The 13,060-nt window shown below is 36.3% G+C and overlaps 2 protein-coding genes across 4 annotated transcripts in view; one reads left to right on the top strand and one right to left on the bottom strand.

Moving 5' to 3' along the window:
* Positions 1 to 646: 646 nt before the first annotated feature.
* Positions 647 to 4,770, bottom strand: lcat (lecithin-cholesterol acyltransferase). The gene is made up of 6 exons (XM_082160319.1): positions 4,562 to 4,770; positions 4,183 to 4,339; positions 3,536 to 3,651; positions 3,360 to 3,455; positions 2,647 to 2,871; positions 647 to 1,831 (listed from the first exon to the last, which is right to left on the bottom strand). The coding sequence occupies exons 1-6, from the start codon at positions 4,704 to 4,706 to the stop codon at positions 1,260 to 1,262; spliced, it is 1,311 nt and encodes a 436-aa protein (XP_082016445.1). The 5' UTR covers positions 4,707 to 4,770; the 3' UTR covers positions 647 to 1,259.
* Positions 4,771 to 5,250: 480 nt separating this feature from the next.
* ccdc135 (coiled-coil domain containing 135) overlaps positions 5,251 to 13,060 on the top strand; it is a 10,559-nt gene continuing 2,749 nt past the window's right edge. For 2 of the 3 annotated variants that reach the window (XM_082160309.1, XM_082160307.1), the window contains exons 1-14: positions 5,251 to 5,381; positions 5,501 to 5,622; positions 6,972 to 7,146; positions 7,251 to 7,376; positions 7,499 to 7,696; positions 9,136 to 9,294; positions 9,366 to 9,584; positions 9,668 to 9,790; positions 10,216 to 10,288; positions 10,389 to 10,517; positions 10,939 to 11,067; positions 11,359 to 11,576; positions 11,754 to 11,969; positions 12,889 to 13,004. In XM_082160309.1, coding sequence (XP_082016435.1) covers positions 5,501 to 5,622; positions 6,972 to 7,146; positions 7,251 to 7,376; positions 7,499 to 7,696; positions 9,136 to 9,294; positions 9,366 to 9,584; positions 9,668 to 9,790; positions 10,216 to 10,288; positions 10,389 to 10,517; positions 10,939 to 11,067; positions 11,359 to 11,576; positions 11,754 to 11,969; positions 12,889 to 13,004 — 2,003 coding nt within the window. In that variant the 5' untranslated portion in view covers positions 5,251 to 5,381. The remainder of the gene's footprint in view (positions 5,382 to 5,500; positions 5,623 to 6,971; positions 7,147 to 7,250; positions 7,377 to 7,498; positions 7,697 to 9,135; positions 9,295 to 9,365; positions 9,585 to 9,667; positions 9,791 to 10,215; positions 10,289 to 10,388; positions 10,518 to 10,938; positions 11,068 to 11,358; positions 11,577 to 11,753; positions 11,970 to 12,888; positions 13,005 to 13,060) is intronic. The other variant, XM_082160308.1, reaches the window with a different exon arrangement.

The raw sequence follows: 13,060 nt of genomic DNA, 5'->3' as shown, positions 1-13,060 counted from the left end.
ATTAAATTACTGAAATCTCTTTCTCAAAACAATTTAATAAATTGTATTTTTAGAATAAAAAAAAAAAAAATAGCCCTGATCATCAATGCTAACTGGTCAATTCCAGCCATGCTAAATTAGTATTATTTATGAAAATGTGTTTATTGTGTCGTAAGCATTAAAATGTATTAATAAAATAAATCAAAATTATTAAATCAAAATGTATAAACAAAAACAATTCAAATTTCGCTATAGTCACGGCTGGAGGGGATGATCATGGAATCATTGTCAAATTGCACATGTAGCCAGGTTGCTTTGCTTCACTCTGTGTGAGGATGATGTTCAAAGATCATAGAGATTTGAGGAAAAAAAGATACGACCAAAACGAGTTACTGATTAAAGGAATCCTATTCTGCCAAAATATCTATTTTTCAAAGGAAACGATCAATTATTTTTTTTCCAACTAAGCAAGGAAAGATTTCCTGGCAAAATGACTGCCCGTTTCTGCGTGAACTCTGAACCTTTGTCTAACGTATTTTAATTTGTTTGCAAAAAAAGTTGCTGTTTATCAGACTTAGAACTTCTAAACCAGTTCAAAGGTTACAGAGTTCAACAAATATTATCAGTGCAGTGTACAGACAGATGTACAAATAACAAGGACAAATAATATGGTTAAACATATTTTTATATTTATAGTAAGCAGCAGTTTAACTAGTAGTTTAAAAATATCACAGCCTAAAAAAATATAATTTTTAGATATGAACTGTGATTAACATATTACAGTTGCATAGACAGTTTAAGTTATGCTATGCTACATAAACATCCAGTACATTTTATACTTTAAGAGCTATGGTGTCTGCAATCTTTAATGTACAGATTAAATACATTTGATAAATTCTTTATAATACAAATACAGTTCTAGACTGTAAAAAAGAAAAAAATGACTATATCATGCCTATTAATATATTATAAACCAATACAAATAGATCATTAAGACATACGGTGTGTTCACGCCATGTCGGAATTCCTGTAATTATGAGTTTCCGACTCATACAGAAAAACACGTCCTTGTAGAACTCGTAATTACAACTTGTATCAAGTGACTTGCGGATTCATTTTGGTGTTGAGAGTGTTGCCATATAAATGCATAATTCTCAGTCTGAGGACGTAGAACATCACGGGTTGCCATCTCGTGATTACGGTAATTATAACATGGCGTGAATCCAGCATTATACATGATACCAGTGTTGCAGTGCACTTATAATGTAGTTGTGAATACGTCACACAAAACTAAGAGATGGAGGCTGTTCAAAGCTGACATGCTTTTCCTCATGGTACTTTCCCTCCAGAATTCTCTGGATTGCTGTCAGCACCTTGTGATTAAAGACCATGTCCAAATGAGCCATGCCTCTGAACTCTGTCACATGCACGGCCTGTTCCTGCTTCCCTATCCACCGCTTACAGAGACTCATGCTGCGGCTGTCGACGGTGTCATCGCCGTCATCGTAAAGGATATCAACGGGGTCGGAGTTTGGAAACCCCTCGTCGTACACGTAGGTCACGGGAGTTGGGAGTCCCACCCCGTAGAAGCAGTAGACCTCGACTCCAGGTGTGGGCAGGCCGGCTGTGAGGTTTCTGGTGTCCTCCCACATGTACCAGCCATCCTCAAAGTCAATGTCTTTAAAGAACTTCCGGTAGTCCTGATTGGTGTAGTTGAAAAAGGGGGTGGAGATGAAGGTGTGGTCTTTGGGCCAAGCCTCTTCAGAAGGGATCATCCACGGGTTTGTGGTCGTCATCCGTTGTTCTTCGCGGATTTTTATATTGGACACGAAGGGTATGCCATCATTTTCACCTAATTAAGGCATAAAATAAAGACCAAAACTCATTTAAAGAGTCTTAATTTTGGTTTTGGGCTCTACTAGATGTTAAAAAACACATTATTTTTCACATATCTGACATCTCTTCCCAGTCTGTCAGGTACACTCTGTTTAGTTCCTGCTTCTATGAAGCCCCTCCTTCTGAAAAGTCCAATGTGCTCTGATTGGTCGACTGGACTAGTGTGCTGTGATTGGTCAACCACTTCGAGTGTGTTTTGGAAATATTACCACACCCCTTACCATAACCATGAGTTTCAACACACTGCTAACTTACTCAACCTGGCCTCATCCCTTTTTTTTTGCGTGTGCCTTGAGCGTGAATTATGTAAATGAAAAATTTTGTAATGTGTAATTCAGTAAGGGTGCTTTAAATAATAAATCAAATAAACTAATTAAATAAATTACTATAAAGCTAATTAGAAAATCACACAAAATAATAAAAAACTAAAATACAATTTAAAAAAAACCAAACTAAAAACTAATTAAAAAAATGCATAAATACTATAAGCAAGGATGCTTTAAATGATCAAAAGTGACAGTAAAGACATTTATCATATAAAATATTTATATTAATTAAAAAAATTGCATAAACAAATATATGACAGTTTCCACAAAAAATATTAACGATTTTTAACAAGTTTTTGAGCAGCATTTCAGCATATTAGAAAGATTTCTGAAGGATCATGTGACACTGAAGACTGGAGTGATGCTGCTGAAAATTCAGCTTTGATCACAGGAATAAATAACATTGTAAAATAGAAAACAGTTCTCTTAAATTTCTTCTCTGTACCTGATGCTAAGACTCGGAGGGGCTTCACAGCGCCTGCCCAAGGTGCTCCCAGAGAGATGAAGCCCTTAATGTAATGGTCTTTCCAGTCCTGAGTCTGCTGGTTGAGGAAGTACAGGATGTAGTTGTTGCCCATGCTATGGCCCAGAAGGTAGACTGGCTGCTTGTACTCATCGTGCATCTCTTCCACCAAGCCTTTCAGACGTGAAAAATACTCCTCCTGCTCATCTATGTGGTACCAAACATAAACGTTCACAGATTGTTATTGGGACACAGAATGAAAGTACAGTGTGAATGGTTGCCAGGGTGTTGCTATGGCGTTGCCAGGGTGTTTGGGGTGGTTTCTAAGTAGTTTCTGTGTGGTTGATAAGAATCTGGTTCCTCCAAAATGTGTAACATTATCAATTATTAATGTTGTTATTTTATTGTATGTGTATACTGTATATATTATTGATTTATTACTGTAGTGTATACAATGTCAATTATGTAGAATAAGAATCTTCAACTGTCCTACACAGTTTGACTCTAAGCCTAAACAAACATACCCGCCTGTCATGTTCATGTAATCCTGAAGACCTTGATTCGCTTGTTTGTGTATATTTGATTTAAGTTGGAGCTCTACAGTTGAATAGTCCTGACACAGAGGCTACCGTCAACTATTTGTTTTGTACTATGGTGAAATGATTTTTGTTGTCCGTCACTGTGATTTAACTTACTTGGAGCGATTCTCCAGTCATACGGAGCACCACGGACAGTCTCATTTCGCACATATCCAAAGCTGACCAACTGTTGAACCATGGTATGAAGGTAACCTATAAAATAAAAAGACCATCACAGATGAAAATGAGGATGTTGTGATGTAAGAGGTCAAATTACTTAGTGTTATACTCACCAGTCAGCTTGTTTATGTCAAGAAACTCTATAGGGTGCGTCTGTCCAAATCCAGGGACCCTGACCTCCACCCCGGGTGCGTTCGATGTCTTGCGACTTGTCCTGTTGTACACAATTCTGCGCAAAAAGATGCAGCTGTTAAATTCATATCAAGTTCGAGCCAAAGCAAAACAAGAAGTTGTATTTTAAATGTATTCCTAAAAGGTTGCAAAAGCAGGGAGGCTTTAGTTCAAATATATCACAGCTTCTGATAATAAAAACAGTTAGGACAGTAGATTTGCTACTAATATTGATTATGATACATTGGCCTGTCCTTATGACATCAGCCTTCGAGAACCCTCCAAAAGCAATAGACAAAAGGTCAATGACCTGAAATACAGAACTGATGATGATTAGGAAAAAGAGGTACCTAGAAAGGGTTGCTCTGTTCATTCGTGAACTAAACAAGCAGTGTAAATATTAAGTAAAACTACATTTTAAGCATATATATATATATATATATATATATACACAAACACTACACTCAAAAGTTTGGGGTCAGTAAGATTTTCTTTATTAAAAATGTCTTCATTAAAGTTTTCAAAAGTGACAGTAAACTATAACGTTACAAAAGATTTCTTGTTAAAGTTTGTTCTCATAGTCGGTTACCTTATATTATCAATCCAGCAATCAATTCCAATGGGCATGAACATGTTCAGGTCCATCCAGAGAGGAAACCAGTCCTCAGATTTCTTGTAACACATCCAGTGCACCAGTGTGGGCTTGTCTATTTTGGCCTCCAGGCGATTACCCAAATTTCCAGGTACTGTTTCAAAGGGGTAAAAAAGTATTATTATTTTTTATTATTAGTTGCCAAAGATGGACCTTACAACAAACTTCACAATATATGAATTTGAACTTGTCTAAAAGTGAGGTCACTCTGTTATCTTGTCTAGGTTGCCTTATGTAGGCACAATTGTATAATTGTATAATTGTAAACAAAATCCCTCAATTTAAATATCCAAACTGTGAATGTAAAATCGCTTACCAATGATAAGAGGAGGAGTGCTATTGTTTACGACGCGAGGTTTGGCTGTCGGAGGGAAGATAACGTTAAATAACCAGAATCCAGAGGTCTGGTGCAGTGCAATCAGAAGAAATGCAATGCATCGGAAGGAAGGCGAATATCCCATTGTGTTTGTGTCTGTGTTCTTCTGGCTGACTCTCACTCCAGCGCTATCTATTAATGCGTTCGTCGCGAGGGGGCGGTGAGTGTATCACCAGACCGTGAGCCCCTACTGTGTGTGATGATTACATTATAAGGATATATTCCAATGACAATAACCCCTTCATCCCCCCCCCCACACATTTTTTTTCTTCATTTTTTTATTTATTCTTTATATATATATATATATATATATATATATATATATATATATATATATATATATATATATATATATATGACAGTACAATAATAAAACATGGGGCATAAAAACAGACTACACATACAAAAAATAAAATAAAAAGAAGAAAGCGAAATAGTTTTTGAATGCAGCAGGATCTTTAGTAAGTTGTTTTATTGTATGAATAATATATTTTAAAGATTAACCATTTTTTTATTCTGTTTTATTATCATTCTTACTTATATTTATAAATATAACATTTTAAAATTAATAAAAATAATAAAAAAGTTTATAAAAATGCAAGAACATCTGTCCCTGGATTATAACGTCAGCGAACCCTCGCTATGGAAACCAAATTGTGCGACGTAAACAAGCAGCAGGCTTTTACGTTACTGCCAACGGTTTGATCTTCGCTTTAAAAAAAATAATTTAAGAACGAACGGGGAAGAGATTAATTGAACTGTAAGTATACTGCCATCCACATTAACTGTAAAATAACGAATATACATTACTCATTTTTCGTTTAGAAGTTGTTTGTATAACTTATCTCTCAGTATGTGTAACTTTATGACTTGTTTTAGATGGAGGTGTTACCGGAGGCAGATTGTGAAGAGGACGCTACTATAACAGATGATGAAGAGGGTGTTCGAGAGTTGAAGAGCAGGCTGTCAAACATACGAACAACCCCCACAGTTACACACATGTGAGGTTATTAAAGTTCAAAAACATGTGGTAAACTCTTGTTAAAGCAATGAGCAGTGTTTCTCCATAGGAGTTCCTCCCACATGAACACGGTGGATGTTTACAACGGCCTTAATCATTAGCCACAAACATGGGTGGTAACTTTATATTATCGGGTCACGCATGTGGGGTAGTAGACCAAGGTCAATTTTTTACTTTTACAAAACTATAGGGTACATTAGTGTACAGAGTAAGTTGATGTTAAAACCCACCTACCACGGCCTCAATCTATAGTGGACTGTATTAACCTTATAAGGAAGAATGTCATGAAGCTGGTCAAGAAAAGGTCCGGGTCAGGGTTATTATAGCTAACTAAATCTGAAACCATAAAAACATTTTTGCTTCTTGAAATAAAATAACCATTAACTCAAATTAAATAAATTATTTTAAAAAACATCCCAACCTTGAACTTATTTTATTTCAGCCAGTTGCAAACATTTCTCATTTTCATTTAATTTAACTTGATGTACTAAAATACAAAACACCTTAAACTTTTTATCAAGTTCCTCAAACCATTCCTGAACAATGTCTGCTGTGGCCACTGCAAGAGGCCACTTCCACCAGGGAACACCATTGTCATGAAGGGGTGTACCTGGTCTGCAACAATGTTTAGGTAGGTGACACGTCAAATTCGCATCCACATGAATGGCCGGACCCAAGGTATTCCAGCAGAACATTTCCCAGAGCATCAGTTCAGTTCTCCACCGGCTTTTCGGCATCACTTCCCCAGGTAAACGGCACACATGTACGGCCATCCACATGATGTTAAAGGAAACAGGACTCATAGGACCAGGTGACCTTCTTCCACTGCTGCACAGTCCGGTTCTGACTCTCTATTGTCGGCACTTTTGACGGTGGACAGTGGTCATCATAGGCACTCTGATTGGTCTGCAGCTACTCAGCCCCATACGCAGCAGGGTGTGATTCACTGTGTGTTGTGACACATACTTCCCATAACCACTATTAAAATTTAGTGTGACTGTGTGCCACAGTAGACCTTATGTTGGCTAGGACCAGGCGGGATAGCCTTCGTTGCCCTTATGCATGGATGAGCCTTGGGCGCCCAACCTGTCGCCGGTTTGTGCCATAAAAATGTCAAAGTCACTCAGGGGTCTTTATTCCATTTCTCCAGCATCCAACACTGATTACGAAAACTGATTGTTTGCTTACCATCTAATCTACCCAGACCTTAATATGTGGCCTTGTTAGGAGATGATGATATATTACATGCAAGTGATACTCATAATTCTAAGAGTAAAACAACAATGAAACATCTTTCTATACATTGGTCTTTATTCTTTACTGTTTCAGAGCAAAGCCAAGACCTCAAGTGGACCTTTCCAAATGTCCATCCTCATATAAGGAGAACTCCCCACAGGAGAAGCTCATGCTTGCGATGGCTGAAAACTTCTGTCAGCAGTATGCTCTTTTATATCCTGATAACAAACCGCTTCTTCTGTGCCCTGTAAATGAGTGCGGCGTTCAGGTGCGTACAGCAAATACGCTTTCCAGACATGGCAACATTACCACAAATGACTTAAATACTCTTTTGTTTTCATGATGTTTTCTTATTTCACTGTACATCAACAGAAATTTGTAAGCACCACTTTGCGAAGCACATTGCTGCCATATCCTGAGCTGTATAACTGGGAGGGATGTGCCAGTTTTGTGTCTGATTATCTCTCGTTGGAGCTCTTGGATCCATCATTTGAACTTGTGAGAATTTCCGACTGTTTCCCTATTAATTGCGTTTAGCTTGATCTAACTTGACTTATGAGGGTTGTTTTCGCCTTTTGGACTCGAAAACATGTTTTTTATATCATTTCTGTTCTATCTAGCCCAAGCAGCTGTCATCGCCCACCTGGGTTCTGCAGACTCAGAGAGGCACGTGTTTTGATTTCTCCAGTGTGCTGTGTAGCCTGTTGTTGGGCGCTGGATACAACGCTTACTGCGTCAGTGGGTACGCTACTAAAGAGATGTGTCTTCTCGATCAGTCACGGCAAGAATGTCCCTTACTGCAGACTCCAAAAATCCAAGTAAGTACGGAGTTAAAACCATACACTAGATCACTAAAACAAGTTTTATGGCATGTAAATTTAAACAACTCATCACTCAGTCAGTTTGTTTGATCGTTTATATGTGACGATGACTTTAAAATGGGTTTTCAACCTCTTTTAGGCCCCTTGGCGGATAGATATACAGAGCAGAAACTAAAACCTTAACTGAAATAAAATGAAATAACAAATTTTTTCAGATAGTTGCCAATGCAACATTTATCATTTTATTTCATTTGAACTTGATGTTCTAAATAACTAAAAATAAAATAAAATAAAAACACTATATTAAAAAAAAAACGTTGTTTTCGTCCAAAAACAACAAAATTACTAAAACTTTAAAATGAAAATGGAAAATATACAAAGATTATACAATATAAAAAAATTCTACAAAATATTAATAAAACGTATAATAATATCTCAATGATACTAAAATAAATAACACTGATAGAGAGCAGGAAATTAAATAAAATTGAGAATTGATTTTAAGCCTGACCCGTGACATGCAAATGGTACCATATTAATGTATTTACATGCTTTCTGATGCCTAAATTGCAAAACTGTAATAAATTATATATATAAATGATAAATTATGTTAATAGAAAATCATAAATTATCATACATTTATTCATGTAGTTAGTTTCATAATCTATTGATATAAAATGACCATATATTTGTACATTACTTGATTTTACTTTACTTGTTACATACTTATAAAGTAGGACAATGCAACCTTTAGCTGAACTTTAGCTTTTTTTTTTTTATTAAGGGGTTAAAGGTAATATTTAGGGCCTGAGCACCGATGGTGTGAGGACCCTATTGGAATTGCTCCGTTTATGTACTTTTGTATTTCCACATCTTTTTATATATTTTCACAAAAATTACACTGTAATTTTCAGTTTTGAAAAAATTAAGTTGTCAATAAATCAAAGATTTTCGGAGTACGTTTTATAAGGAAATACCATTTCAGTCTTCCTTCTTCAAAATTTCACATTTTATTTAAAGGTGCAAACACACCCCACCCTTCATTGCTCGAGCCCCGAAATGCAGGAAACTGCAATGCAAGGAGGGATGTCTCTTTATCATAGCTGAAGCTAAGCAAAATAATGCTTTGCGGAAAAATAAAGCGGAGACTTTCAACAGCGTTTCTTAGAAATTACTGCACCTTTAATGTTACTTGCAGTTACTTAGTGAAATTAATTATTTTCTAATAATAAAAAAATGTAAGTAAAAATGTTTACAGTGTAGTCTGAGCCGGCTCTCTGAAGTATGTCCATAGATACCTTAGAGGTTGTAGACCATTTGTTGATGACCACAGATTTAACACCAATTCCCTTGAGCGGTCATATTGAAATCAGTTACTTCTGAAAACCTAAACTGGATGAATTCATGTTATGGATTATTTTGTATGATCTGCTCAGGGGAAAACAGAGGAACCGGAGAAGACAATGAGGAAATACTCTGTGAAACCCCCACGCGACTTGCACAGCTCCTTTGAAAAGCTTCAAGAGGAGAAACGGCACACAGAAGCTAAAGAAGCTGCACTGAAGGAGCAACTGGAAGATGAGAGACTTCAGAAGGTTGGACAGAAAACGTTTCAGTGAAATTCAGTAGTTTTTGTTTAGCATTTTCACCGGTTCTTTTTAAACAGGAGAAAGAACGTCCACCACCCGACCCTCTTCTGGGCTTGAGAGTTCACAGCTGGGTTCTGGTGCTCTCAGGGAACCGGGAGGAACCTGAGAACTTCTTCATTGACCCTCTGACAGGCAAGCGCTACTCCACCACCAATGAGAACTTTCTGGGCATAGAGAGCGTCTGGAACCATCAAAACTACTGGGTCAACAAGCAAGACTGCGCTTTCGGTTGTGGGGTCAGTGTCTCTTAGTGTGGATGTGCTATTAATGTGAGGATGACAAGCATTGGAGAGTTCACCGAGTCTGTTTGTGTCTGCAGGAGATGACCTTTGACATGGGCGATCTATCAAAGTGGGAGTATATGCTGTGTGGCCTAACTAGCCAATCTATATCAAACATTTCTGAGCCAATGACACTCCAAGAGTCAGAAGATGAGGAAGAAGTACAGAAAAACTGTTCTTTATTTCAAATTTTTCATTTAGTTTTGATCCCATTATTGATTTAAAGAGATAGTTCACCCAAAAATGAAAAATCTGTCATCATTTACTCACCCTCATGTTGTTCCAAACCTGTATAAATGTCTTTGTTCTGTTGAACTCAAATGAAGATATTTTGAAGAATATTTATAACCAAACAGTTGTTATGCACCATTGACTTCCATAGTCTAAAGATATCAAAATATCTTCCTTTGTGTTCAACAGAACAAAGAAATGTATACAGGTTTGGAACAACTTGAGGGTAAGTAAATGATGACAGATTTTCATTTTTGGGGGAACTATCCCTTTAACTGTTGAAGTTAAACACACACTAAACCTGCTAAGAATCTATTACATCAGATGTAACCACCTATTATTTTTTCTTCTCAAGGAGGAAATGGATGAGCTGAAAGTGTTTGAAATGCCTCAATCTTGGGTGACTAAAATAGATATTTCAGCCCCAGGTCAAATTCTCACTCTTACACATAGCCTTTCATCCCTTATCCACTATCTCTTGAGGTGAATTAATCATCAATGTTCTGTTTTTATTTTGTATCTGTATAGATATGGAAATGCGTTTTCCAGGCGGTATGAAGGTTGTCCAGTACAGGAAAGCCAAGCTGGAGAAGTTTGCCCCTTACTTTCTGAAAGATGGTCTTGTGACCAAACTCACCATTTATAAAGACCTTGATTGTAAGACCTTTGCAGATGTTTTTGTTTTCAACATATAAAACATACCTCGTCATGTTGATCATTAACATGATTTTTTTGTTCATTTAAATGTACAAGGCATAGTTCACCCAAAATAAAGATAATGCCTAAATAAATAAAATTGATTAATAATACTTTATTATTATTAATGATTATTATTTAAATATAATTAACAATAATTAAAAATATAATTTTTAATTTATTATTTATAAGCATGTTCATTTAGTGTTAGTTCATTAATTTTGTGTTGGCATGTTATGTATATATTCTCACTTTGTCACTTTCATAAATAAATATTATGCATATTAAAATATAAATATTCTGAATAAATATTATTTATTTATTTATTTACATGTTATTTTAGCATTTAGCTTGTGTGTTGACACTCTTTTTTTTTTATCAGGCACACAACCCAGCACTATTAAGGAATGGTTCAGTTACCGAAGTGACTGTCTTGACGAGAGAGAACTTCACACAGACAGCAATGTGACATCTGAGCATTTCAGGCCTGGAAGAAGGGATGCTCTCAGATGTAATCTAACATACATTTTCTATATATTACTGATGTCAGTAAGCATGACTCGTTACATTACTAATGACTCGTCAACTTCAATAATACCAGTTTTGCTCAAATTGTGTCAGGGCTCTTGGGTATGGGGGTACTGCTCAACAAAAATTTGGTTAATTAGAAAACGGATTATTTTCAATTTAAATGAAATCTCATTGCATTTTTTCCTATGTGGGTTTGTTTGGTAACCAAATAAGTTGAAACATCAGTTCACAAAAAACAAGCCTGGCATTTTAAAAGTTTAATTTTGTTTAGGCTACAGGTACGTCACTTTAGTTCCTGAGACGGAGCGTCAGATGGACTTTTATAGTCATACTCGCACCGACGGTCTAGCCAGAAGAATCGAGAAGCCTTTCGAAATGACAGAAACCTTTGAAGATCGGACGGACTTCCTCTTTTATCGACATGTTGTTTATGGAAAGCAAGTCAAAGTGATTTGGGCTGGAGAGGCTTTTGATCAACGGCCTCTAAGGGTAATGCTCTCTCAACAAACAGGCCTGACTTTTAATCTTTAAGCAGTTTAACCTTATATTATCTTGCTGGTATAACATTAACCAACAGTATACTAAAAGCTACATATTTTGCTTCTAGTGGCCTTGCTAACAATAAACAAAAATGGTCATGGAAATTTTGTTTGGGGTCTCCAACAGAGGGTGGAGGAGCGGTTCCACAGAGATCCTTCTAAGCCGGCAAGTAAAGATGTGGCTGAACGGGTCTTTATGATGTCTGACAGACGGATCCAGGTGACCTATCACCTAGAGGACGACAGGATCATCCCAGCTTGGCTCAACTTCATGAAACCCAAAGAACCAGCAGACTCGCAAAAAGCACAAGCTTTTACTCCACAGATGGTTTCTGGCTTTCAGGTCTGATGTCACACATAAAGAATTACTTTTGTCAGTTCCATGATCAAAGTAATACAACAGTGTTTTATTGGCGCCTTAAAAAAATAAAATAATAAAAAACAGATCATAAAAAACATATAAGAAACAAATACAATGCTTTGAGAAAAATCTCAATAGGCCTTTTCATGATAAAGTCAACGTTTTGAGAATAAAATCAAAACGTTACAAAAATAAAGTGGTCATATTTTATGAGAATAAAGTTAAAATTACGAGAGTGAGTCATAGCGATATGAGACTAAAATCGTAATGAGAAATGAATAGAAAACAGATATGTAGAAAATGGAAAAGCGACAAGACATTTCTATTTCTGTCGAGTCACAATGTATAACTCCACCCACAGTAAAATCTCATTGGTCCAAACTGACTCTAAATAACTGAATTGTATAGAAATATTTGACTCCAAATTCTGTTCACTGAAGAAAAAGTTAAAAAAAAAGAGTAAATTATAGAATTGTAATTTTTGGGTGAACTGTCCAACGCAATGACAATTCTTAACTATTTGACGCTGGCTGGTGAAAATTCATATGATCTCATTTATACAGTCTCGTTTTGTATGATCTCGTTTATACGTTTTCGTATGACCTGCTAAGTTATCACTGAGAGTTAGATTTAGGGGTGTGGTTTATTACAAATAGTATGCTTTTCTACGAATCCAAGTATATGAATTTGTATGAACTTTGTAAAATACTTACATTTTCTCTTGTGATCAGGCTGGAACTGTCTTTTTAAGCATAACATATGTTCTGATTTGCTGTGAATTTGTCATGTCACAGCATTTTCGCAGCAAATGGAAAGATTATCATGAGAACTTCAATATCAATATTATGGTTCATATTTTGTTGTCTTTGTGTTTACGGCTTGTTTCTTTTTGCATGTTCAGGTGGATCGTTCTGCGAAACCCTACAAGAACTTGCAGTTGTATGAAATGCTTGTGGAATTGATGAAAGACGAGGAGAACGTTGAACTTCAGATCAGAGATTCGGAAAAAGCGGTACAGTTCACAAAGCACCACAACAAATGTTTTTGTTTAGCCGATCATATTGACGTTAGCG

This window comes from Leuciscus leuciscus (genome assembly GCF_965113295.1).
Source record: "Leuciscus leuciscus genome assembly, chromosome: 25".
NCBI classification, from domain to species: domain Eukaryota; kingdom Metazoa; phylum Chordata; class Actinopteri; order Cypriniformes; family Leuciscidae; genus Leuciscus; species Leuciscus leuciscus.
The sequence above is the reverse complement of the archived record's forward strand: the minus strand, read 5'-3'. Positions and strand labels throughout refer to the sequence as shown.